The sequence below is a fragment of the Hyperolius riggenbachi genome, chromosome 5 (assembly GCF_040937935.1).
Source record: "Hyperolius riggenbachi isolate aHypRig1 chromosome 5, aHypRig1.pri, whole genome shotgun sequence".
Classification (NCBI taxonomy): Eukaryota; Metazoa; Chordata; class Amphibia; order Anura; family Hyperoliidae; genus Hyperolius; species Hyperolius riggenbachi.
The window spans coordinates 43,290,681-43,316,593 of NC_090650.1; the positions used below are offsets into that span (position 1 = coordinate 43,290,681).

General features: G+C 48.6%; 1 protein-coding gene across 2 annotated transcripts in view; it reads left to right on the top strand.

The window, feature by feature from the left end:
• LOC137518158 (macrophage mannose receptor 1-like) overlaps nucleotides 1-25,913 on the top strand; it is a 493,922-nt gene that overhangs the window by 70,317 nt on the left and 397,692 nt on the right. For both annotated transcript variants that reach the window (XM_068235572.1, XM_068235573.1), the window contains exons 6-8: nucleotides 15,489-15,632; nucleotides 18,643-18,822; nucleotides 23,708-23,865. In XM_068235572.1, the coding sequence (XP_068091673.1) occupies nucleotides 15,489-15,632; nucleotides 18,643-18,822; nucleotides 23,708-23,865 (482 nt within the window). The remainder of the gene's footprint in view (nucleotides 1-15,488; nucleotides 15,633-18,642; nucleotides 18,823-23,707; nucleotides 23,866-25,913) is intronic.

Here is a 25,913-nt window from a genome sequence, read left to right on the forward strand (position 1 = left end):
GCCAGAATAGTTGCCCCCAGCATAGGTTAGATAGGTAGGTGCCCCCAGTATAGGTTATTTAGGTAGGTGCCTGCAATATAGGTAGCCAGTATAGTTGCCACCTGTATAGGCTAGCTAGGTAGTGTGACGAATCAACGTTTATTCGTCCTAAAAAAGTAGTTAGAGCCTTATAAAATATTCCCTGTCGCCACTATTAAAAGTGACAGCAGAGGGAAAGGCTTGGTTTATAAGAAGATCAGGGGAGCCAGGGGTTAACAGTCCCTCTCCCTGGTCAGATGCTAACAAACACTGGAAATACATTGCTTCTCCCATCCAAGGGTGGAATTTGTCACCTAGCCTTGCTGGGTAGTTATATAGCTCATCCATCAGAGGAAGGTGAGACATCAGCCTGACAGAACCAATCTATGCATCCACTGGTAGACAGCCGGGCACCGACCCAGCAGGAGTCCGACACACATAGCTGCCTTGTGGCCTGAGTTGAAAGGAGACAGGAATGATCCTTATCACGCCATCTGGTGGCACCCAAGCATTCAACAAACTGAAGAACCTATATTTAATAAATAGGCACAATTTGGTAATATTTCTGGTGTTCCCAAGATCGCAGTTCCCTCAAATTCACGGAGTTTATTAGATTCCACATGACCCTGGTCCTGAGAGATTTTCAGCCCTCTGGATCTTTCGGAACCAGTGCCAGTAAGGTGAAAGGGGGGGACGGTGCTATTAGCGATCCAGACTCCTCGTGTTTGGTATTAGCAGATTCACACACTTACGCTGATTGTGAATATTCATTCGGGTTCTTGATATTACCTACGGGCATGCTGAGAGCGGGCAAAATATGAATTGGCCCAAAACCTCTCCCTGCCTAAGGGGGCATTGCCTTATTCAAATTGCAAGGCTGGACTTGTATGTGTCATAACTCCTCCCACCTACAATGAGGAACAAAACTGACATGATCCAAAAGTCGAGAGTCCTTTACCTTCAATCTGATGCCTAGTAACATCCTGGCAGCCCGCAAGGACGCGGGCAAACCCTCCCTCTTGGAACTTCCTAACAAAGGCCTGTTGGCCGCATGGCAACCGCCATTTTGGGACTTTCGCCAAAGACTTGCGATTGCCGCATGGACTACCAATAACGGTATTTGAACTGTATATAATCAGACATTCTGTTCTCCTTTTCTTGCCTTCTCTCTGTCAATCAATCTGTTCTAAAATAAGCTGTGTGTATGTAGTTTAGAAATAAACTAACGATTTTATCGTTCAGTTGTGTGCCTTTTCTGGTCATCTGATTGCTGCTATAACGAATCTGCCCTCTGAAGAGTCAGTCATACTACCGCATTGTTTTATGATTTGCTTATAAATTGTTGATTTGCTAGCTAGGTTGTAAATAACCGTTTCTTCCTTCTAGGATTAGCTAGTACCAGATTTCCTGTGCGAAATCGATAACTTTCGTTTCTCGATTGTAAATACAATTCGAGATTGCATCATATAGGGACCCAGTAACCTTTCTTTAACGTCACATTGCTCACAGTCTTTAAGCCGTCGGAAGTGACTATTCCCCGAACGGTGACTTGAGCGTGTTGAACGTGATTGGGCTGGCTACCGTATTATGATAGCGGGAGTCTCTTTCCTCCCTGAACTTGAGAGAGTGGTGGCAGTTTACTTTATTTACCCGATTTCCAGCGCGAAATCGATATTTTTAGTTTACCGATTGTATATACAATCAGAATTGTACATGTATGGGCACCTCCAACCAATCTTAACCGTTTACTACGCACACAGTGAATTTGCCTCCAGCAGTCTCTAGTGCATGAGACCTGCATGGCAACAGTGGCCTAGTAATACGGGATTGGTGGATGTTTGTCCCATTACATATTGTCGGCAGCTGCGCGACCAATCTTTGTCAGTCTGTTCACCGTACTTCCTGCGTATGCTAACGGGAGCAGATTAGACGGGATTGGCACGCTCTGTCGCCCTTTTCTTTCTTACCTCTGACGATCCAGCAACCGGTCTCGTTGTCCGTCTGCGCCCGTACTTCCTGTGTACGCTAACGGGAGCAGATCTCGACGGGATCGCGGGGCTGGATTGTCACATTGGTGGGCAGTGGTGGCGATAGCACACCCCAAAACCAGGCATAGCCAGCTTTTGGGAAATCAGAGCGCAAAGATCTGACAAACTCAGTCTTTGCAACCAGAACAATAAGACAGTGGTCGCTAAGTATCCTGTCTTGCAGAACCGAAGTTCTGGGCACAAAACGGTACACATTGATAGCAATAGATTGGTCTACATTTCCTAACTTTTTCTTTGCTATATCCTACTCTTTCTTGTACTCTTCTCTTCTGAATGTCTGATTCAGTTCAGTTTCACCAAAATTGGTCAGTTCCTGACTTGCAAGCCCTCTGCAAATTGCACGGCATTGCTGCTTGCAGCACAACAAGGCTGAGCTGGTGGCATTACTCCAGAGATGGAATCCTTGTCGCCACCTTGCTTAATGCCTCTATTACCTGCAGTCCTGATACCCCCGGAGTGGTTGGCAAACCTGACCGGCGAGGATCTGCGCATATACCAGGAGTTCCGAGAAGATCAGCGCCAGCATGAAGCAAGGATGCTCCAGCGTGAAGCAGAGCACCAAGAGCGGCTGCGCCAGTTTGATCTCCAGGCCAAGGAGCGACGACTCCAGTGGGAATTGGAGTTGGCAAACCTGACCGGCGAGGAACTGCGCAGATACCAGGAGCACCGAGAGTGTCTGCGCCAGCGGGATCTCAAGATCGAAGAGCTACGGCTCCAGCGTGAATTGGAGTTGGCCCAGCTAACCCAATCGAATCAGCACTCTTCACTATGTGTTTCGGTGGAGAGATGCGAACCTCTATCCGTGACCCCCACAGCAAAACTTCCTGCCATGGAAGAGGGCACGGAACGAGACTTTCCTGTGCGCACCTCTGAGAGGGCGTACCATCAGGTTCCTGTACTTGACAGCCAGAGAACCCTGGTGCTGAACAGTCACAGAACACTGTCCCAAGACTTGGAAGGAGGTAAGCCTACTGCATTCGCTCCTCCTGGTCCGGTGAGCTTTGTGCCACCGAGACCTGCAGCTGCTGCTATTGCTGCATCCCAGTCTGACACACCTGCGATTCGCACGTGTAATCTTTGTGGCTTGACTGGTCACATAAAGTTCTTCTGTCCCAAGAGGAAGAGAACGACCGTCCCTAGCCCGAAGATGGCTAGCAACCCTGATCCGTCACCTGCATCACCCTCTGCACTGCCTGTCAGCGTGTCAGAGATGCTCTACGGTTCCGGAAATCTTCACAGTGCTCCAGTGGACGACCAGATCATCTTTTGCTCCAGTGCTCCAGAAGCAGATGTTTCCTTGGTCTGTTCCGACCTTGCCACAGAGGAAGATATTCTCCCACAAAAGCTCCTCACCCTGACTGAAGTCAGGCCCAACCACCACAACCCTGTTATCCCAGGTCCCGAGAAGGCCGGATGGGGGGTGGGTTTTCCAGAGTGGGCTGTTGCTGAGTTTCCCTCTCCTCCTGTGCTTGGCACTGATCTAGGCACGCTTGTGTGCCCTTTGGAATTTTCTGCTGATATGCAGGAGTTCCCAGCAGGACTCCCTGACCACCAGGTACTGTACAAGCCTTTGGGAAAACAGGGAGATGTCAAACCCTTACCTGCTATTGCTACTGTACCTAATGCCACTGGTCGGGAGGTACCCTCAGATTTATATGTACCAGCAACTGACTGTCTTTTATCTTTTTCTGCACCTGTTATTACTAATGAAATTGCATGTGTCAGTGATAATTGTGATAGAAACGCTGTACATTCTTTGGCCATTACATGCTCTATGGCCAGCCGCATGAACTCAGAGCTGACAGCAGGGATTCCCTCTGACAATTCTGACTTTCAGGCGGGTGACACTCATGCTAAAAATGACATATCATGTTATGCAAATGCTTTTGATAATGTTGTGCATATTTGTGAGAGTACGCTGGGTGACGTTTTCAGTGTCACCGGTAGTCCGGACTCAGGACTATCTGGAGGAGTCTCGACTTCCCCTGATATCTCTGACCCCCGGACCAATGTCAATATTGACGTGATTTTGATTTACCCAAAAGGTGATGTTTATTGTGGTATACCTGTGCAGACAGACACACACAGTACTGTTGGTAACCTGAGCTCAGAGCCTGCAGGCATTCCTGTCAGCTCTGACCCCAGAGAGTTTGATTTTCAGCAGCTGACCTCAGATCACACTAGGCAGCTGGCTGAGACTTGTAGTCCCACATCCGTGAGGATACTACAGAGCGACTCCAACCTGCGTGCGCTTAGTGGCCAGACCGCTAAGCCGCCAGCAGTGGAAGCTCCACTACAGGTGTACAGGGAGAATGGTAACTACTCCAGTGAACCCATTCCCCATGTAACTGACACCCCAGGTGAAAGCACGGTCCATGTGGATCTGTTAGAAGCCCAGTCAGATAGAACGCAGTTAGTTCTGGGAGAGCACGGCCAATTAGAACAGGAAGACACAGGTCCCCTGCCAGGCTTGATAGCTCCCACACGAGAATTGGCGGATGATGTGAAAGTCACCCCCCACCTCTCGTACTCCCCGAAGGCCTCGCTGAAGCGCACTGCGCCCCCACAGCGAAATCTTTGCAGCAACCCTGGGCAGGATACAGCAGTTCACAGAAGGGACCCGGGGACTCACAAGCCCTTATGGCAGATCCCCTACAGCACCTCTCCGGAGGTGCAAGCAAAAGTGAAGATGAAGTATGAGGAGATGTTACAGATGTCTGTCCTCCGCAAATCCTCTAGCTCACAGACCACCATGTTCTGTGAGGTCTATAGGATGCCGGACGACATCCCAGTAACTGTTGCGTATCCCATGACTCCCCTCGGTGATCTGTTGGATTGGCTGGCATCCGCCAACTACCTAACGATCATGGATCGGAGCAACGGATACTGGCAGATTCCAACCGTGCCAGAGGCGCGCCTGGAATCCACATTCACCCTGCCCTTGGACTTAAACGCCTCGATGCGGATGTCTTTTGGTAGGAGGAATACCCCAGCCACCTTCCAACAGGCCTGGAACGACCTGTTGAAGGGCAAACACGGTTGTACAGTCACGTACCCGGATGAAATCCCTGTGTTCTGCCCGACATGGGAGCAACACTGCGATCACTCGTCCCTGGTACTAGGACAGCTGTCAGCTGACACTCCGACCGTTGAACCAGACGCAGATCAGATTGTCATGACAGAGGTACAGGCCTTTCTGGAAACAGCGGGATACTACAGGATGTTTGCTACGCCCTGTAGCCTCCTGACTAACCCACTGACCAATGCCATGGGTAAAAGGCAACCCCCCAAGGTCAGGCGCAACCCAGCCTTTCCGGATGTGGCGTACCAGACCCAGGAGACAGTGGATTGCTTTACTCAGAGTCTTGTTGACTCCTCCCCAGCTAATCTCTTAAAAGGGGGAGGTGTGACGAATCAACGTTTATTCGTCCTAAAAAAGTAGTTAGAGCCTTATAAAATATTCCCTGTCGCCACTATTAAAAGTGACAGCAGAGGGAAAGGCTTGGTTTATAAGAAGATCAGGGGAGCCAGGGGTTAACAGTCCCTCTCCCTGGTCAGATGCTAACAAACACTGGAAATACATTGCTTCTCCCATCCAAGGGTGGAATTTGTCACCTAGCCTTGCTGGGTAGTTATATAGCTCATCCATCAGAGGAAGGTGAGACATCAGCCTGACAGAACCAATCTATGCATCCACTGGTAGACAGCCGGGCACCGACCCAGCAGGAGTCCGACACACATAGCTGCCTTGTGGCCTGAGTTGAAAGGAGACAGGAATGATCCTTATCACGCCATCTGGTGGCACCCAAGCATTCAACAAACTGAAGAACCTATATTTAATAAATAGGCACAATTTGGTAATATTTCTGGTGTTCCCAAGATCGCAGTTCCCTCAAATTCACGGAGTTTATTAGATTCCACATGACCCTGGTCCTGAGAGATTTTCAGCCCTCTGGATCTTTCGGAACCAGTGCCAGTAAGGTGAAAGGGGGGGACGGTGCTATTAGCGATCCAGACTCCTCGTGTTTGGTATTAGCAGATTCACACACTTACGCTGATTGTGAATATTCATTCGGGTTCTTGATATTACCTACGGGCATGCTGAGAGCGGGCAAAATATGAATTGGCCCAAAACCTCTCCCTGCCTAAGGGGGCATTGCCTTATTCAAATTGCAAGGCTGGACTTGTATGTGTCATAACTCCTCCCACCTACAATGAGGAACAAAACTGACATGATCCAAAAGTCGAGAGTCCTTTACCTTCAATCTGATGCCTAGTAACATCCTGGCAGCCCGCAAGGACGCGGGCAAACCCTCCCTCTTGGAACTTCCTAACAAAGGCCTGTTGGCTGCATGGCAACCGCCATTTTGGGACTTTCGCCAAAGACTTGCGATTGCCGCATGGACTACCAATAACGGTATTTGAACTGTATATAATCAGACATTCTGTTCTCCTTTTCTTGCCTTCTCTCTGTCAATCAATCTGTTCTAAAATAAGCTGTGTGTATGTAGTTTAGAAATAAACTAACGATTTTATCGTTCAGTTGTGTGCCTTTTCTGGTCATCTGATTGCTGCTATAACGAATCTGCCCTCTGAAGAGTCAGTCATACTACCGCATTGTTTTATGATTTGCTTATAAATTGTTGATTTGCTAGCTAGGTTGTAAATAACCGTTTCTTCCTTCTAGGATTAGCTAGTACCAGATTTCCTGTGCGAAATCGATAACTTTCGTTTCTCGATTGTAAATACAATTCGAGATTGCATCATATAGGGACCCAGTAACCTTTCTTTAACGTCACATTGCTCACAGTCTTTAAGCCGTCGGAAGTGACTATTCCCCGAACGGTGACTTGAGCGTGTTGAACGTGATTGGGCTGGCTACCGTATTATGATAGCGGGAGTCTCTTTCCTCCCTGAACTTGAGAGAGTGGTGGCAGTTTACTTTATTTACCCGATTTCCAGCGCGAAATCGATATTTTTAGTTTACCGATTGTATATACAATCAGAATTGTACATGTATGGGCACCTCCAACCAATCTTAACCGTTTACTACGCACACAGTGAATTTGCCTCCAGCAGTCTCTAGTGCATGAGACCTGCATGGCAACAGTGGCCTAGTAATACGGGATTGGTGGATGTTTGTCCCATTACATATTGTCGGCAGCTGCGCGACCAATCTTTGTCAGTCTGTTCACCGTACTTCCTGCGTATGCTAACGGGAGCAGATTAGACGGGATTGGCACGCTCTGTCGCCCTTTTCTTTCTTACCTCTGACGATCCAGCAACCGGTCTCGTTGTCCGTCTGCGCCCGTACTTCCTGCGTACGCTAACGGGAGCAGATCTCGATGGGATCGCGGGGCTGGATTGTCACAGGTAGGTGCCCCCAATACAGGTTAGATAAGTGCCCCCAGCGTAGGTTAGATAGGTAGCTGCCCCCCAGTGTAGGTTAGATTAGGTAGCTGCCCCCCAGTGTAGGTTAGATAGGTAGCTGCCTCACAGTGTAGGTTAGATAGGTAGCTGCCCCCCAGTGTAGGTTAGATAGGTAGCTGCCCCCCAGTGTAGGTTAGATTAGGTAGGTGCCCCCCAGTATGTTAGATAGGTAGCTGCCCCCCAGCGTAGGTTAGATTAGGTAGGTACCCCCCAGTACAGGTTAGATAGGTAGCTGCCTCCCAATGTAGGTTAGATAGGTAGCTGCCCCCCAGTGTAGGTTAGTTTAGGTAGGTACCCCCCAGTACAGGTTAGATAGGTAGCTGCCCCCCAGCGTAGGTTAGATTAGGTAGCTGCCCCCCAGTATAGATTAGATAGGTAGCTGCCCCCCAGTGTAGGTTAGATAGGTAGCTGCCCCCCAGTGTAGGTTAGATAGGTAGCTGCCCCCCAGCATAGGTTAGATAGGTAGCTGCCCCCCAGTGTAGGTTAGATAGGTAGCTGCCCCCCAGGATAGATTAGATAGGTAGGTGTCCCTCAGTATAGGTTAGATAGGTAGCTGCCCCCCAGTATAGGTTAGATGGGTAACTGCTCCCCTGTATAGGTTAGATTAGGTAGGTGCCCCCCAGTATAGGTTAGATTAGGTAGGTGCCCCCCAGTATAGGTTAGATTAGGTAGGTGCCCCCCAGTATAAGTTAGATTAGGTAGCTGCCCCCCAGTATAGGTTAGATTAGGTAGCTGCCCCCCAGCGTAGGTTAGATTAGGTAGCTGCCCCCCAGCGTAGGTTCGATTAGGTAGGTGCCCCCCAGTGTAGGTTAGATTAGGTAGGTGCCCCCCAGTATAGGTTAGATAGGTATCTGCCCCCCAGCGTAGGTTAAATTAGGTAGGTGCCCCCCAGCGTAGGTTAGATTAGGTAGGTGCCCCCCAGTGTAGGTTAGATAGGTAGCTGTCCCCCATAATGGAGGGGGGAGCCGGAGCCGCGGGGAGGGCAGCCCGACCTCTCCCTCCCTCTCCTGGGCCGCCCTCCGTGCTCCCCCCTCAGATGCAGAGCGAGCAGCCAGGGAGGGAGCGCTGTATACAATATACCTCCCTGCGTTCCAAGTGTTGCTCTCTCGCCGGTGGTCTCTTCCTCTCTGCCTATATGATGATACACACTCTGCTTCCTGTAGCCGGAAGCAGCGTGTGTATCATCGTATAGGCAGAGAGGAAGAGACCACCGGCGAGAGAGCAACGCTTGGAACGCAGGGAGGTATGTTGTATACAGCGCTCCCTCCCTGGCTGCTGCTGCGCTCTGCATCTGAGGGGGGGAGCACGGAGGGCGGCCCAGGAGAGGGAGGGAGAGGTCGGGCTGCCCTCCCCGCGGCTCCGGCTCCCCCTTCCATTATAGCGCCCACCTCCCAACAGCGCCCCGGGCGGCGGCACGGGCCGCACGGCCCTAAAAACGGGCCTGCCTGGCAGCCATGTTTATCTATTTGGTTGCAGTAGTGTCTGAATCACACCAGAAACAAGCCTGCAGCTAATCTTGTCAGATCTGACAATGTCAGAGACACCTGATCTGCTGCATGCTTGTTCAGGGGCTGTGGCTAAATGTATTAGAGGCAGAGGAGCAGCAGGGCTGTCAGGCAACTGGTATTGTTTAAAAGGAAATAAATATGGCAGCCTCCACATTCCTCTCACTTCAGTTGTCCTTTAAGCAGCGCAGCTCGATGAATCTACCTCATTGTCACATTGGTTATCAGTATGCTTGAACAGGAACAGTTTCTTTTTAAATGTTGGCTTTAGACACTTGCTGCCAATGCCTGATAGGAATAGTTAACAGGATGCTAATAGTAGATGCAAAGTTAATGCAAATTTCAACTAGTCATATGTAACAGCCAGTCACTACAGAAGCCAGCCAGGTACTATCTATATATGTTTTCCAAAAAGCACAGATGTGCAGCACGGTGGCGTAGTGGTTAGCGCTCTCGCCTTGCAGCGCTGGGTCCCCGGTTCACATCCCAGCCAGGTCAACATCTGCAAGGAGTTTGTATGTTCTCCCCATGTCTGCGTGGGTTTTCTCCGGGCACTCCGGTTTCCTCCCACATCCCAAAAACATACAGATAAGTTAATTGGCTTCCCCCTAAAATTAGCCCTAGACTATGATACATACACTACATGATACATACATAGACATATGACTATGGTAGGGACTAGATTGTGAGCTCCTCTGAGGGACAGTTAGTGATAAGACAATATATACTCTGTACAGCGCTGCGTAATATGTTGGCGCTATATAAATACTAAATAATAATAATAATGTACAAAACAGCGTGCATGGCTAATGAATGTAAATTTACAATCATATGCATTAAAAACGAATGGGAATCTTAAAGGACCACTATCGCGAAAAAAGTAGGCAGTTAAAATCTGGCAGAACTGACAGGTTTTTGGGCCAGTCCATCTCCTCATAGGTGATTCTCAGGGTTTTTCTTTGTTTTCAACAGCATTTCCTGAACAGCAATTTAACTGCCAAAATAGTACCATGCCAGCCAGCATCCCTACTCATTTGCATACTATTTTGTCATTAAGGGCTCGTTTCCACTTGTGCGGCGTGCGTCTCGCAGACGCACGCCGCACTGAGCGGGTGGGCGGGATCGCAGGCGAATCCCATGAGCCGTGCCATGCACGGCTATGGGATTCGCAGCCTCCGCAGCGAATTCTGCGGGGTGTTCCGGGCGAATCGCGTGCGGGGAAACTCTGCAGATTCGCCGGCGATATCGCCGCAGTGGAAACGGGCCCTTAGACTTTGCAACTGCTGTTCAGGAAATGCTTTATAAAACAAAGAAAACCCTGAGAATGTCCCATGAGGAGATGGACTGGCCAAAAACCTGTCGGTTCTGTCAGATTTTACCTGCCTACTTTTTTCACGATAGTGGTCCTTTAACTAGGGCCCTAAGTAGTGTGGACATGTTTGGAATATTCACATTTGAAACCTTGTTCCAAATGTTTCCGATCAGAACCTGTACATGCGCACTGTGGCAGGGGGTGTTGATTCAACCTTGTCACCGCCTCTGTGCGCTGCCCTCCTCGTCACATTCCAGCTCTCACATACTTCCTCCTTCTCTGATCAAAAGAATTCGAGGTAAGGTTCCAAATTGGGATATTTAAACTCTTCAACACTAGCACTAAAGGCCATACCCACTAAGCAATTTTCCTGGGGATTTTTTGTGCGAGGAGAAATCTTTCTGCAATCTCGCAATGTGGGTACAGGCTCGCGATTACCAGAATGACGTTTAGTGACATGCGGAGATAACGACTATCACACCGGATCTTTAACCCCTTACAGGGCCAAATTTGTACTTTTTACTGCCCAAGGCCCATTGTCATCAAATGACCCCACCCCCCCGTCCCCCCATTGTCCTCTTTCCTTCTGCTCCGCCCAACTTTCTAAAACATTTGGGGCAGGTCATGGGACATAGGCTCTCTGAGGGACATATGTATAGTACGGCGGCCGGTGAGTTGGGCGCAGGGCGAGCCGAATTACAGCTCTCCCTGCTGCCGCTAAACCCCCCGAGCGTTAAATACTATTCCCCCTCAGAGGGAGATGTAATTCGGGGTCTGTGATCACCGGAGCCCCAAATTACTCTAGCATGGGGAGCGCATCATAGCACTCAAAGTAACCTGCCTTGTCTGAGGAGGGGAGCACTTCTCTCCCCATCCCAAGGGCCCCCTCTGGTGCTGCCCTGTAGCTGCAGCTCATAGAGTAGCACAGCAGAGCATGTTATTTTAAAGGGAACCTGTAAGGTAAAAATCGGCCCTTTTTCTTACCTCAGGAAGGGGAAGCCTCTAGATCCTAACGAAGCTTCCCCGTCCTCCTCTGCAGCATCGATCCAGCGCTGGCTGAAGGGGGGGGGGGGGGGGGGCTAAGGAAGACTAGGATCCCGAGGCTTCTCCTCCTGAGGTAAGTATCTCCCAGCCGTGCACTTGTTTCACTACAGATACTCGTTAAATACTGTAGTTGGTCAGGTTCACACACCTCTCCTCTGCTCTTCACTGCAGTAAGTGCTATGCAGCAGCATACTTCTATACAGCACCTGGCATGTCACAGAAGAACACCTGGGAGCTGTACAGAAGTATGCAGCATAAGGCCTGATTTACATTGGCACAGAAAAACAGACTGTGGCGGAACGGATCCTAACAGATGGTTATGGATCCATTCCCATTGTTCCGTTAGAATGGATCAGTTCTGCCAAAATCAGAAATTTGGGTCTGCAACGATTTTACCAGATCGATGGACGTCACACTGACCGCACACTAATGGCATAGATGAAAAAACTGATACCTTTAAAAACGTATCCGTTTTAGATGAATACTTTTTTACGCGGATCAGTTTTTATCTCAAGTGTGAACCAAGCTTTAAAGTACCTAGCTGCAATGAAGAACAGAGGAGAGTTTAGATCAGACCTGCCACTGCAGTACATAGAATACCAAACTTTGCTGCGCTACTTTGAATGTAGGGAGAGGGTGTCATGGGTAGGGGGTGTCACACACTGGTTTACATTTCTGCAGCACTGTACAGCAAATGCATTTGCACTAGGTGCATGTTATGTGAATGGCACACACAACTTCTTAACAACAATGTGCTGCCCTGTAAGCCTCCTCTCCTGTTCAGACGAGCTTAACATTTCTTTTTTCTTTCGTGGAGGTCGGCACCTCTGCCCTGTGATTCCATTCATCACTCCCAGCGGCACGGCAAATCCTACCCAGCACTATTACTGAGGAACAGGGATGCTTATCATGATTAATTACTGCAGGTGCGCGGCGGGACATAAGGTGTTAATTACCTATAATTCCGCCGTCCGCCCTGCGTTCCAAAGAGGCTGCAAACTTCCTACTGGATGTGTTGCAAGCCTCACTACGGCCCCAGTATAGCTAGTATAGTTGCCCCCAGTATACTTGCCCCCAGTGTAGATAGTGTAGTTGCCCCAGTATTAGTATAGTTGCCCCCAGTATAACTAGTATAGTTGCCCCGTATTAGTATAGTTGCCCGCAGTGTAGGTAGTATAGTCGCCCCCAGTATAGCTAGTATAGTCGCCCCCAGTATAGCATAGTTGCCTGCAGTATGGGGGAAACTTGGAAGGAGGAACAGCGGCAGGGAGGGAGGGCCAGACCCCCCCCCCCCCCATCTCCCTCACCTGGGTCTCCTCCTTCTGGCACTTCCCCCCTCCAAATTAGCAGTGGCAAACAGAATCGAGCATCAGCGGGCGGAGAGGAACTGCCCACCTTCTTCCTGCATTCCAGGCGATGGTACGCAGGCGCAGCGTCATTGTCACGTGACACTGGTCTCCGACTTCTCCGCCGCTCACTGTGCTTCCGCTAATCAGGAAGCACAGAGCAGTGGAGAAGGCGGTGACCAGTGTCACGTGACGATGACGCTGCACCTGCGTACCATCGCCTGGAATGCAGGAAAAAGGTGAGTAATTCCTCTCCGCCCGCTGATGCCCGCTTCTGTTTGCCACTGCTAATTTGGAGGGGGGAAGCGCCAGAAGGAGGAGACCCAGGTGAGGAAGGTGAGGGAGGTGGGGGGTCTGGCCCCCCTCCCAGCCGCTGTACCTGCTGCCCCTCCTTTTGTGTTGCTTCCTCCTCTGAGTTTGTGTGCCTGGGGGGGGGGTGTGTGGCCAGCAGCTGGCCAAGGGGAGGCGCATGCCCCATTTTGCCCAATGTGTGAATGCCCATGCGGGCACTTCCTCCTACCTCCGCCGGTGTGAGGCTTGCAACGAGACCAATACGACGCTTGCAGCCTCTTTGGAACGGAGGGCGGATGGCGGAATTATAGGTAATTAACACCTTATATCCCCACCGCACACCTGCAGTAATTAATCTTCATTTGAATCATGAGTAACCACTGTGGTTACTCGTGATTAGATCGTGATGAGCATCCCTGCTGAGGAAGGAGTGCTGGGGAAGAGCAGACGTTAGAAACATACAGGAGATGCCATTTTAACAGTGAAGGAGAATGACAGGGAGACACAGAACAGAGAAGAAGCAGGGGAGTGCAGCTCTATGTTACAGCCAGTTGCAAATTACATTAAGAGCTGAACAGTCTAGGCTGATTTCATTTCCTGTATCCCCGCCCCTCTGAATTTCCAATAGGCAGAAGCAAAGAGGAGGGCGGGGATACAAAATATTGCACTGCCTCCTCCTCCATTGACTGAAAGGGTGGCTGAGGGAAGCATTGAATGACAGCAGGAAGGGCTGGATTGAGTCGGCCACTGCTCCAGCTTGGCCCGTACGGAGGGAATATAGTGAGTGGAGGGCCCCCTGATAGGGCTAGCTGTAGCAGAGAGGGGCATAAAGGGTTAATGGCTGGAGAAGTGGGAGGAGGCATTAGGGGGAGGCTTGGCCGCAATAGGCAGAGGGCGCCAGGAAGTGACGTCGGCGGACAGGAAGAGCTGCGCACTTCGGAGCCCGCGGCAAAGAAGGAGAATTACCCAGCCACCCTAATATTTTGATGTTTGTTATTTGATGAGTTATATTGGTGGCGTAGTTATGTCATTGCAGCTGGCAGGGTCTAGGGCTCCGGAGTTTGAGAAAATATTGATGGTGGGGCAATAAATTGACCGGTACAGATGTCGAAAGGGCGTCTTCTATGAGATAGAGTGGTAGATTGGGGCATGCAGCTGTCCCTGTGCCGGCGGCTGCGGCAGGGGCCCACCATGGTCTTACAAGGTCGTGATTGGTACCCCGGAGCCCTTGCCCTATTTTTCTATATGCGTTTTTTTGTTTACATTGTTAAGTAAATTTATAAATAAAGAAGGGCTGCTTTAGCCTAAAGAATTTCCATCGTAAGCAAGCATTCCTTGGTAATTTTTGTTAGTTACGTTTGGGTGCAGTTTTAGCAAATTAAGCTATGCTCATTTCATGTCATAATAGTAAAGCGCCGCCCTCTCTGTCTATGTCTGTAGCTGCCCCTGCACACACAGATATGCTACTGTGTTCAGAGTAACGGTAGGCGGCTGCAGACAAATAACGTGACACTGCCATTGGAACACTGCTGCCTGTTTATTAACCCGCCCTTTCCTTGGCTCTGCCCTAGTCCCGGGCCTAGGGTGCCTTCCCACAAATCCGGCCCTGACCACTTACATACCAGCAGTCTCTGAGACCACTGGTACCGAAGAACGGCACCTCCTGATGAATTGCCGCACATACCCGCCGCTCCCGCCAGTCTCGCCGCTCCTTCATCCCCGCAGGCAGTCCTCTCTGCCGTCTCTATGGCAGCAGAGCTTTGTGAGCAGGACAGGAGCAGTTTTCATTGGCTCCTGACGCTGTCTATCCATGTATGCCATGTAGGGCAGTTTTTTAAAGGACCACTATCGCGAAAAAAGTAGGCAGTTAAAATCTGACAGAACAAACAGGTTTTGGGCTAGACCATCCTTTCATGGGGGATTCTCAGTTTTTTTTTTGTTTTTAACAGCATTTCCTGAACAGCAGTTAACTGCCAAAATAGTAAGATACCAGCCAGCCTCCCTACTTATTTGCACACTATTTTGTCAGTTAGACTTTGCAACTGCTGTTCAAGAAATGCTGTTGAAAACCCTGAGAATAACCCATGAAAAGATGGACTGGACCAAAACCTGTCTATTCTGTCAGATTTTAACTGCCTACTTTTTTTGCGATCCTTTAAACTGTTCCTACTGCTTGTACTGTTGTAAAGTTTGGCTTGACAACCTTTATTATACCTGTGCAGATCTTATCAACACTTCGGCATTACAAGAGTACAGGGCTGGGTGCCAATGGGTCATTCTGCAGTGTAAGCAGTAGGTCATGTGCTTGTGTTAAAAAGTACAACCAAAATAAGAAAAACAAGTTGACCAAATTATTGATCAGAGATTAATTTTAATCTATTTTAGGCATAAATGGTACCTTAAGTTTTAACAATTTCTACTACTGGTTTATATTTCTCCTGATAAAATTTCCCTGAGCTGTTTCTAAATAAAGCGTCCTTATCATTTCCTTTAGGAAATCCATCAACAGAACCTGGGAAGAACTGTGTGGCTTTAAACTCGGGAAAGAATGCAAAGTGGGAAAGCATGGAGTGCTCTCAGAAGCTGGGCTACATCTGTAAAAAGGACAACAGCACCTCCTCCTACATCCCTCCATCTGGTAGGAATATGAAGCCCCAGCCATGAGTCTCAGTGTAACCTGGGATGATCGGTGAACTCCTAATAATCCAGAGTTCTATCCAGCTCCTCCCCTTATTGCTGTGAGATAAACTCTCTGTGGCTAGCACTGCAGCTCAGTAGATTCTTATCACTGGGTGACTCTGCTGTAGCTGCAATGCTGGCCACAATGAGTTCATTTCTCACTAGCACAGGGATAAGGTGGTTGGATGGGTCAGGCCATGGGTGCTAATGGGAAGAGGCCAATGTCCCTCTGCTCACAGCTCCTCCTTGGATGATGATTGGTAGGCATGATCAATAAGATGCAGAGATGGTGCCATTTTTTTATGTAAATGTTTTCAGCAGCTGCTGCTCTTGATTGGTTTATTTTCAAGCTGCATATATTTTCATGAAATTAGCACAACTTTTATAACAACAGTACCCAAAAGATATTCAAACAATCATTAACCCTCTGCACTCAAAACACATGCTCACAACAAGCTGAAACCATGATATCAATGAAAGCAACTAGCTTGTCAAAATAAAGATCGGAGCTTCCAAAGTGGACTGCATTATATTTTGTACTTGGCCAATCCGCCACAACGAGGTTCTCTCCTTTGAAGTGGTGAGAGCAGTGGCGTAACAATAGGGGCTGCAGCCCCTGCACCCCCCGGGGTCCCTCTGGGGCCCGCTCAGGTCCATTTTGGGGGGCAGGAGGGGTTGCAGCATGAGGGGAGAGCTTGGCCACACATCGGCAGGGAGGGGGACAGTCCCACCCCCTCCCTCACTTCGGGCTCTGCCCTCAGCACCCCCCTCCAGCTTTGTCTGCAGGCGGTGGGCAGGAACACATACCTTCCTGCGTTCCACCAAAGGAGCTTCCTCTCTCTAAGTGTCTGACGCTACTTCCTGTTTAAACACATACCTCCATCGGACCTCCTCCACGGTGGATGGAGGTATGTGTTCCTGCCCGCTCTGCTGCCACTGATTGATGCTGGAGGGGCGTTAAGGGGAGAGCCAGAGGTGAGGGAGGGGGGACTGTCCCCCCTCCCCGCGGATGTGGGGCCAAGCTCTCTAGATTTCTAGTTATGCCCCTGATTGTGAGTGAGTGGTACAATTTGTTGCTCCCTTTAGGAAGAGACTGATATGCATGCATGTGTTTCCTTTGCTGAACGGTTAGAAGCCAGAATTGCCTCAGTTCGAAACTCTGGTTCTAGAACATACAGTTTTCACTTGGGTGCTGACTGGCATAGAGTAGAGACCAGTTCTAAGGAGGGAAGGTTGTCATGGTGAATTGGCCTAGCACAAAATGTGCTGCAGACCGTTTTGAAAATGAAGATCCTTCACATTGACAAACTAGTTACTTTTATAACGGTCAGTCTTCTAGCTTGTTGTATGAATTTTTGAGTGCAGAGAGTTAATGATTGTTTGCTTGTAAATTGACCACATGCAACTTTTTTTGTTTTGCTCATTTCATTTTAGTGGTGGCACAAAAGATCTGGCCTAGAGAAGGCAGTGATGTTTCTGGATCCTGTTTGTATGTTTTTTTTTTCTTTGCATGGTAGTAATGTAGTGTGTTCATAAATAATGGAATTCGAGCCAAAGCAGTGATCTCCACGACATATTTATCTTTAAAACAGTCCCATTGCAAGTGTGCAATAAACCAACCCAGTTCTGAGTGCAGGGTTGAACCACAAAGGTTTAAAAAAAATGCTTTGCATAACTCCACCCAGAATCCTGAAGAAATGCATTAGGATCTTATTTTTCTGGAAATAAGGATGTGAAGCCATGGAAATACCTTCTTTTTGAAGAACACTGCATTGTACAGTACTTTTTTCTCAGATTAATATTATTTAATATTACCTTTTCATTTCAATTTGCAGCTAGCTATCAATTTCTGAAACTCAGTGTAAGCCCAGGATTCCTTCTAGTCTGGAATCTGGAATCTGTGTTGCAGTAGACTTGTTGGCTGAGTAATAAGCTGCACTGAGCAGAAGCAATTGTGGCTTGTTTTTCACACCTGCACCAACTGAGTGACTGACAGCTGCTCTGAACCTCAAGTTCTGTGACAATCAGTGCAGAGTAGCTGAGCATTTTAATTCATATACAGGGTAAGAAATATAGCATATACGTGATGAGGTGTATGCAATAAACTGCATTAAAGGGAAGGTTCAGGGACTGTTAAAAAAAAAAAATCCGCATCCACTTACCTGGGGCTTCCTCCAGCCCGTGGCAGGCAGGAGGTGCCCTCGGCGCTGCTCCGCAGGCTCCCAGTGGTCTCCGGTGGCGCGCCCGACCTGGCCAGGCCGGCGGCCAGGTCGGGCTTCTTCCGCGTTCCAAAATGCGCCTCACGGCGGCGCGCTGACGTCATCGGACATCCTCCGGGCTTTACTGCGCAGGCTCAGTAGTTCTGAGCCTGCGCAGTAAAGCCCGGAGGACGTCCGATGACGTCAGCACGCCGCCGTGAGGCGCATTTTGGAACGCGGAAGAAGCCCAACCTGGCTGCCGGCCTGGCCAGGCCGGGTCGGCCACCGGAGACCACCGGCAGCCTGCGGAGCGGCGCCGAGGGCACCTCCTGCCTGCCACGGGCTGGAGGAAGCCCCAGGTAAGTGGATGCGGATTTTTTTTTTTTTTATCAGTCCCTGAACCTTCCCTTTAAGCTGAATTCATGCATAAAGTCCTTCGCGCCATGAGTAGATAAGGATGCATTGCATGAAATGTATTACGGTTTATTACGTATACCCCATGAATCCTAAAGATTTGCTGTGGGTGATGACGGACGGTATTATATAAATCAAAAACAATAATTGGGCTGTAGGGCTTTCTCAAAAAGGTGGAATTTCCCTTTTAGAAACTTGGTAAGGGAACTACAGTACCTTTTTTTTTTTTTTTTTTTTTTTTTCTTTTTTTGCAATTTTTGAAATGCTCTGGGCCTGTATTATGAGGGTTACAGGAAGTGCATATAATGCTTCCTTATTGAAACAATTCAAACAAAATGTTTTGGTATTTTGGCACAGGTACAGACCACATCAACTGTCCGGCTACTTGGACCCCGTACGCTGGGTATTGCTATTCCCTGCAGAAACAAGCTAAAATCTGGACGGACGCCCAGGCATCTTGTAGGAAGCTGGAAGGAGACTTGGCAAGTTTGCACAACATTGAAGAATCGAGCTTTATTAGTGCACAGTTCGAATATGGTATGTAATTAATAATAATAATTACTATTGACAATAACAACAAGTGCATTTCACACTAAGAGCTTGATTCACTAAAGCGTGATAACGGCTATGATAGCAGTTACCACGCTTTAGTGAATCAAGCCCTAAGTCTGTTGTGTAGCAATGGACAATATCATTGCATTCAGAGGCGGCCTTTGGGGGGCTCTTCCTGATCAGCTCACATTCAGGAGGACGCTCAGGCGGTGTGCGGCCAGGTGCGCTCTGCGCAGGACATCACGATTGATGTCATGTGCATGCGCAGAGCGCTTGCTGGGTCAGCACCTGCACAAAATGCCATCGACCCCCAGGAAGAGCCTCAGCCTAAAGGGGGATTTTAGATGAGTCAGTGGAGCCTGGGCTGGAGCCAGAAAGGGGCTTGGGCTGGAGCCTCCGAAGCTTGTATCTCTATCCAGACATGCTCCCCAGCCAGCCTATTACACATCCCCAGCTCCCTATTCAGCCTAGCACACATCCCCAGCCAATCTGGTACACACCCCTAGATCCTCAGTCAGCCTGTACCTACCCCAAGCTCTCCAACCAGCCTTTACCTTTCCTTAGCTCCCCAGTCTGCCTAGAACCCATCCCCAGCCAGCCTAGTACCCATCCCCAGCTCCCCAGGCAGCTTAGTACCCATCCCTAGCTCCCCAGGCAGCTTAGTACTCATCCCTAGCTCCCCAGCCAGATTAGTACCCCTCCCCAGCTCCCCAGGCAGCCTAGTACCCATCCCCAGCTCCCCAGGCAGCCTAGCACCCATCCCCAGCTCCCCAGGCAGCCTAGTACCCATCCCCAGCTCCCCAGGCAGCCTAGTACCCATCCCCAGCTCCCCAGCCAGCTTAGTACCCATCCCCAGCTCCCCAGGCAGCCTAGTACCCCTCCCCAGATCCCCAGCCAGATTAGTACCTATCCCCAGCTCCCCAGGCAGCCTAGTACCCATCCCCAGCTCCCAAGGCAGCCTAGTACCCATCCCCAGCTCCCCAGCCAGCTTAGTACCTATCCCCAGCTCCCCAGCCAGCCTAGTACCCATCCCCAGCTCCCCAGCCACCTTAGTACCCATCCCCAGCTCCCCAGCCAGCCTAGTAACCATCCCCAGCTCCCCAGCCAGCTTAGTACCAATCCCCAGCTCCCCAGCCAGCCTAATACCCATCCCCAGCTCCCCAGCCACCTTAGTACCCATCCCCAGCTCCCCAGCCAGCCTAGTACCCATCCCCAGCTCCCCAGCCAGCTTAGTACCCATCCCCAGCTTCCCAGGCAGCCTAGCACCATTCCTTGCTTCCCAGCTATTTTGTCAATCGAAAATGAACTTGCCTCAACAATAGATTACGAGGATCTTATTACCGATTTTGCTTAGCAAAAAGCCTGAAACGTGGACTTCCACCTGTGACTGTCAAAGTAGCAGCTTAATTTGCCAACTCCAGCAGCAGGTTCGGCAGAAGAAACGAGTGTTATCTAGTTTGTAAATTTTTCATGCAAAATGTTTCTGAATCAATAATTCAGTTGGTTAAAGGCCACTAAATGGTAGTACCACTCATTGGCTCAGTGACCTTTAACAAACTTACAGTTATTGTTTTTAAACAATAATAAGGCGTACTGCATTAGAGGCAGATAAGCCCTTGAGTGTGGTAATACATTACCCTAGATGGCCTACACTTATGGCTCTAGGCCCCACATATGACACTCGCCCCAGGCCCCAAGTACTCTAAGGGCTGGAACCCACAAGGGCGATTTTTTGAGCATTTCGTGAGCGTTAGAAAATGCTAGTGTTTTCCCAAAACGCTCAGCTAATGTTAATGGATGGGGCAACTTCCACTGGAGCGATTGCGATTCCTAAAACGCAAACGCAGGACATGCAGCATTTTGGGAGCGTTAGCGCTTCAATGTAAAGTATATAATCACTGGCGTAATTGCTCAACAAAACTTGCACGGAGCGATTTTGCTAGCGTTTTGAAGTTACTGCACACTGTAACAAAACTAAAATTAATTGAAAGGACCAATCAGACTTTAAAACACTAATCGCTACACAACCGCTGGCAAATTGATACACTTAAAACTGCTCCCTAAAAGGCTCATGAAATCGCTTACAAACTGCTCATACCAGACGCTAGCGATTGCGATTAGCGATTGCGTTTTACAGTGGGTTCCAGGCCTAAGGCCGCCTCTGATCGCATTGCAACACAATGCAATGATATCCCTGGGGGCCTTTCACATCGAGTGCTATGCGGTGGGTTCCAAACCGGGAACGTAGGACATGCTGGGTATTAACCAGGCAACACGGGCGTTTACAGTGGCAGTGAAGTATACTTTGTACTGTAATAATAATAATCTGAACATTTGTATAGCGCTTTTGTCCTGTCTTACTCAAAGCACTCAAGAGCTGCAGCCACTAGGACGCGCTCAAGAGGCCACCCTGCAGTGTTAGGGAGTCTTGCCTTGAACTCCTTACTGAATAGGTAAGCCAGGATTCAAATCAAATTCAAAAGGGCGGTGCCCTTAAAGGAGTCATCAGGCAATATAACATACCCGTGATTTACTTACCTGAGAGCGGAGCTGCGGCGTGGGACATGTCAGCTGCAAGGGGCTGGGGGAAGCCCCAGGTAAGTATATTATGTGGAGGCTCATTTGCTTGATGCTTCCATTAACCAGTACACTATCCAGCCACTGTATTGTATGCATCACTGTATAGTTGCACCACACCTCTAATGCGGGGTGCAACTTTTCGGCAGCGTTGTGTTGCGGCCATATATACCGTAATGCAGCCTGCATAGTGTGAAAGGGCCCCAAAAAGTTGAAATACGAGTCTGAAGGGACTAAGTCAATATTTGAAAAGTAGGAAACACTGTGACAGGCGGAAAAGCAAGATCTGTCTGGCAGAGATTCACAATAAAAGGGAAGTTGCAAAATATTTTCTCAAAAATCCAAGTTCACTGTTTACTCAAGTTCATGATTCAGCAAGAAAGTTCATGATTCAGCAAAAAAGTTCATGATTCAGCAAGAAAAAGTTATGTAACAATCGCCAAGGATACTCATGAGAGATGAAATAACAAAAAATAATACTAACATAACAGAAAAGTGTCAGTCAGACATATCAGGCATACACAGAAATTCTGTGAGGAAAAATCTACTTTAAGGGCTCTTTCACAGTGCGACGTTAAAGTCGCACGTTACAACAACATGTAACGCACAATAACTTACAGCAATGAAAGATCAATGGGCTGTTCACAGTGCAGATGTTGCGTTGGTGTCTAACGCTGCACGTTAAATGAAAGTGCTGCATGCTATGTGTTATACACGTTATTAGCTGCGTTAGACTGTTTGCACATGCTCAGTAATGTTTTCTTTTTTTTTTTTTTTTTTTTAATTTTACGTATGCGCCATTTTCATTCTATCACTGTGCAACAAAAACGGCGCACCAAACGTGGAGGCTAAATAACGGCCAAGTTATAGTCTTTCAATGCGTTGCGTTAGGGGCACGTTATGCGACCTTAACACGTTGCATCAAACGCAACGTCTTACCGTGTAAGAGGCCTAAAGGAAACACTGGTTGAAAATAAACTGAAGAGATAAACAATTGTATCTATCCTCCTCCTCCTCAAAATCTGCTTTCAGAAGCCATATTTTGCAAGGAAAGTGTTTTATGGTTGTACTTCCTTATCAGGGAGGGTTACATGGTCTGACTCAGTCCAGACCCAGACAGAAACTATCACTTGCTTACCTGATATTTAACTCTTTCAGGGCTTGTTCACACTGCAGGCGTTTTTGTTATTTTTTTAAGCGCGGGCAATTTTTCAAAATTGCCCTGAAAGCGCTTACACAATGATTCTGTATGAGCTAGTTCACATATGAGCGGCTCGTTTGCGTTCCGCTTTGTAAAGCGGTGCTTGAGCCATTTTTGAGGTGATTTCGCCTCAATGGAAGGTATAGAAAAAACGCTCGCAATACCGCTTTGTGTGCGATTGCGTTTGCGTTTTTAAGAATAAATATATTGTATTTATTCTTTTCCGGATCAAAGAGGTCACTTCCTGACTTGCATCACGGAGTGAATTACCAAAACGCTTGGGAAAAATGCGTCGGTAACTGCTAACCACAAAAAGGGGTTGCCCACCCAAGCGTCGGGAATTGGAAAAAAGAAAGCCTCAAAAAAAGCCCACCGCGGATGGACACGCGAGCGGAACGCAATGTGAACAAGGCTTCAGGCAGAGAAAGAAAAAAAAGGAACACAGCACAGTTATTTGTGTACGTAGCACTTTACATACACATATCTGTCTCATCATGTCACATGTCACCTCGGGTATCCTTTAAGGTACATTATTATTATTTATTGTAGCAACAACATATTACGCAGCACTAGACAATAAATCGGGATACATACAATGCTAGCAGGGGGTGTCAGACACAGAGGTATCACACAATTATACAACAATACAAGGTATGATACTTCAGTATAGTGTCCTGCGCATGCGCGCGCTCCAGCATGAACAGAACGGAGCCACCTATCTTCGGAAGCATTAACAGCCACGAGTTCTTCTGAAGCCTTCTGAGGGCTTCCGGCGTTGGTAAATTTGAACAGGGGACAGCTCTGGAACAAGGACACTGTGAATGGACCACATAGGCTCTATGGGATCCAAAGCTTTCCCTCTCCATAGGTGAGTATATAACTTTTATTTTTCGTAGAGTCGCTTCACATTTGGTTTAACATGGTTTTCGAATTTTAAAGTTGTTTGTGAAAGTGGATCTTTAAAATGAAAATTCTAAGTGCAGTTGCTTTTTATACAGTGTTGCAACAAGGGACACTATAGTGACAAAGGAAGGGATGCACCTCAGCTGTGTTCTACGAGAATTACCGAACCATTTGCTTTGTGTTTTGTAGGAGATGCAGAGTACGTCTGGCTCGGACTGAATGACCTGAAGACACAGCTGTTCTTTGAATGGAGCGATGGCACTCCGGTGACCTACACAGTGTGGCAGAGAGAGGAACCTACCCATACTACTAACAACCAAGAGGACTGTGTGGCATTAAACACTAAGGTGGGATTCAGAATATAATTCCAGGCTACTGTGAGGATTAGCAGAAGTACTGCCGCCACAATCAGTGGCAGGGCGGCGGTTTCTGCGTCCCAGCCGGCGGTTTCCACCGCACAGTCAGATTCCAACATGCTGCCTCAGGGCAGCAGGGATACCGTCGCCGCGGCCGGCGGCATGGCGGCGGTTCCCGCGACCCAGCCAGCACCTGCTAACCTTCTTGCTAATGCGAACATTGGTCAAAGCCTCTCTGACACACAGAGGCTGAGGCTGAGGCTTACGCGCGCGCGGGCCAGGCGACAGGACCTTTATGCTAGTAGAAGGGCTGTCACCTGACCAAGCCGGTCAGCTGACTCCATCCTCCCTTCTGATTGGCTGAGTGACTGGGGCGGAGCTTGGGAGCGCTCCCAGTACATATAGGACCTGTATGCCAGTCATTCCCTGTCTGCAGTTGCGAATACTTTACGTGCTAGCTCTCAGACCATAGCCAGATCCGACAGTGTGCCAGAACCGGCAGGAGCTGGGAATCCACACTTAGTCAGATACTTGATAGCTTAAAGTACTAATTGAACTGTATATTTGTTATGACCTCTTGCTTGTCTGTCCTCGCTCTAGTCTTCTGATTCTGTACCTTGCCTATCTGATCTTGTTGCCGAAAACATTGCTGATTGCACTACACACTGACTCTGTCTCTCGATTCTGTACTGTCTCTGTCCGTGAGTTGCTGAACCTGCTTGTCTGACTACGCTACCCTCAGCACTAGGTTTACCTAGGCTGAGGGGTTCGAGTATTTCCGCTCCTCGGAAATATCCTGCTGCATTAAGGTCTGAATCGCCATTTCCACCCAGGCATTCCTTGACCTTAGCCAAGATCTCCTACTCATTAGGTGATTCTTGGCTGCAGTAGTATCATATCACCTCGTTCCATCAGGTGATCTCACTACCCTGCAGACCGGGATCTAACTGCCAACTGATCCTCAGCTGCAGTAGTGTCTGGTTGCTACATTGTGTTTATCATATAGTTTATAGGGCTTCTTCTCCTCAGGAGTCTCTGACAACTCTTGTGTGCTCATTCGTTACTGTTGCACCAATCATTCACACTACAGGTGTCCAGAGGTTAGTCTGTACTTGCATTATTAGTGATTCTGCAGATCATCCATAATCGAGTATTTATCTGTATTCTTGGTGATTCTGCAGATCATCAACAATCAGATTCTCTCTGTGAGTTGACACCAATCGTTACAGAACTGCAGAGCAAACATAATGGAATTACTGCACAGCCAACTGGAAGTTCTGACCACCGCTGTTAACACGCTCACCAGGGTGGTCAATACGCAGCAGACTCACTCAGATGTCAGTCGGTAATTGTACTCCAGAATGCTGTTAAAGCAGTACAATCCCCTTCTGTCTCTGACCTTAAGATGGATATGCCTGCTAGATTTTAAGGCCATACATCTGATTTTCAGAACTTTAAGAATCGTGTTCTTGCTTATTTTGAGATGAGGCCTAACTTGTCAGGCTCCGAGCATCAGAGAGTCACATTGATCAAGACTCTACTTTCCGGCGATTCACAGACTTGGGCATACGGGTTGCCACCCGAGCATGAGGCCCTGAGCACTGTGCATGAGTTCTTTTCAGCTATGGCCGTCTTATACGACGACCCTGATAGGGCCAGTACAGCTGAAAGGAACATTAAGAGACTCACCCAGGGGCGTAGCACGGTAGAAGCATACGCCGCTGAATTTAGGAAATGGGCGGGGTCCACGAGATGGGAATCTTTTGCCCTGTTAGACCGATTTCTGTCTGGGCTTTCTGATCCAGTTGCTGATTTACTGTTAGGACATCCTGAGCCTAAAACACTAGACGAGGCAATTTCCTTGGCTGTTAGAATGGATCGACGTTTACGCTTCCATAAACAGTCTCGTGGGAATAGAGGCATTAAACCAGTTCCTTGTGTCTCTCCTCTGTCTGAGTCCCCTCCGGACGAACCAATGCAGATTGGTCGTTCCAGATTGACGCAGATTGAGAAAATGTGCAGGAGATCTGAGGGGTTAT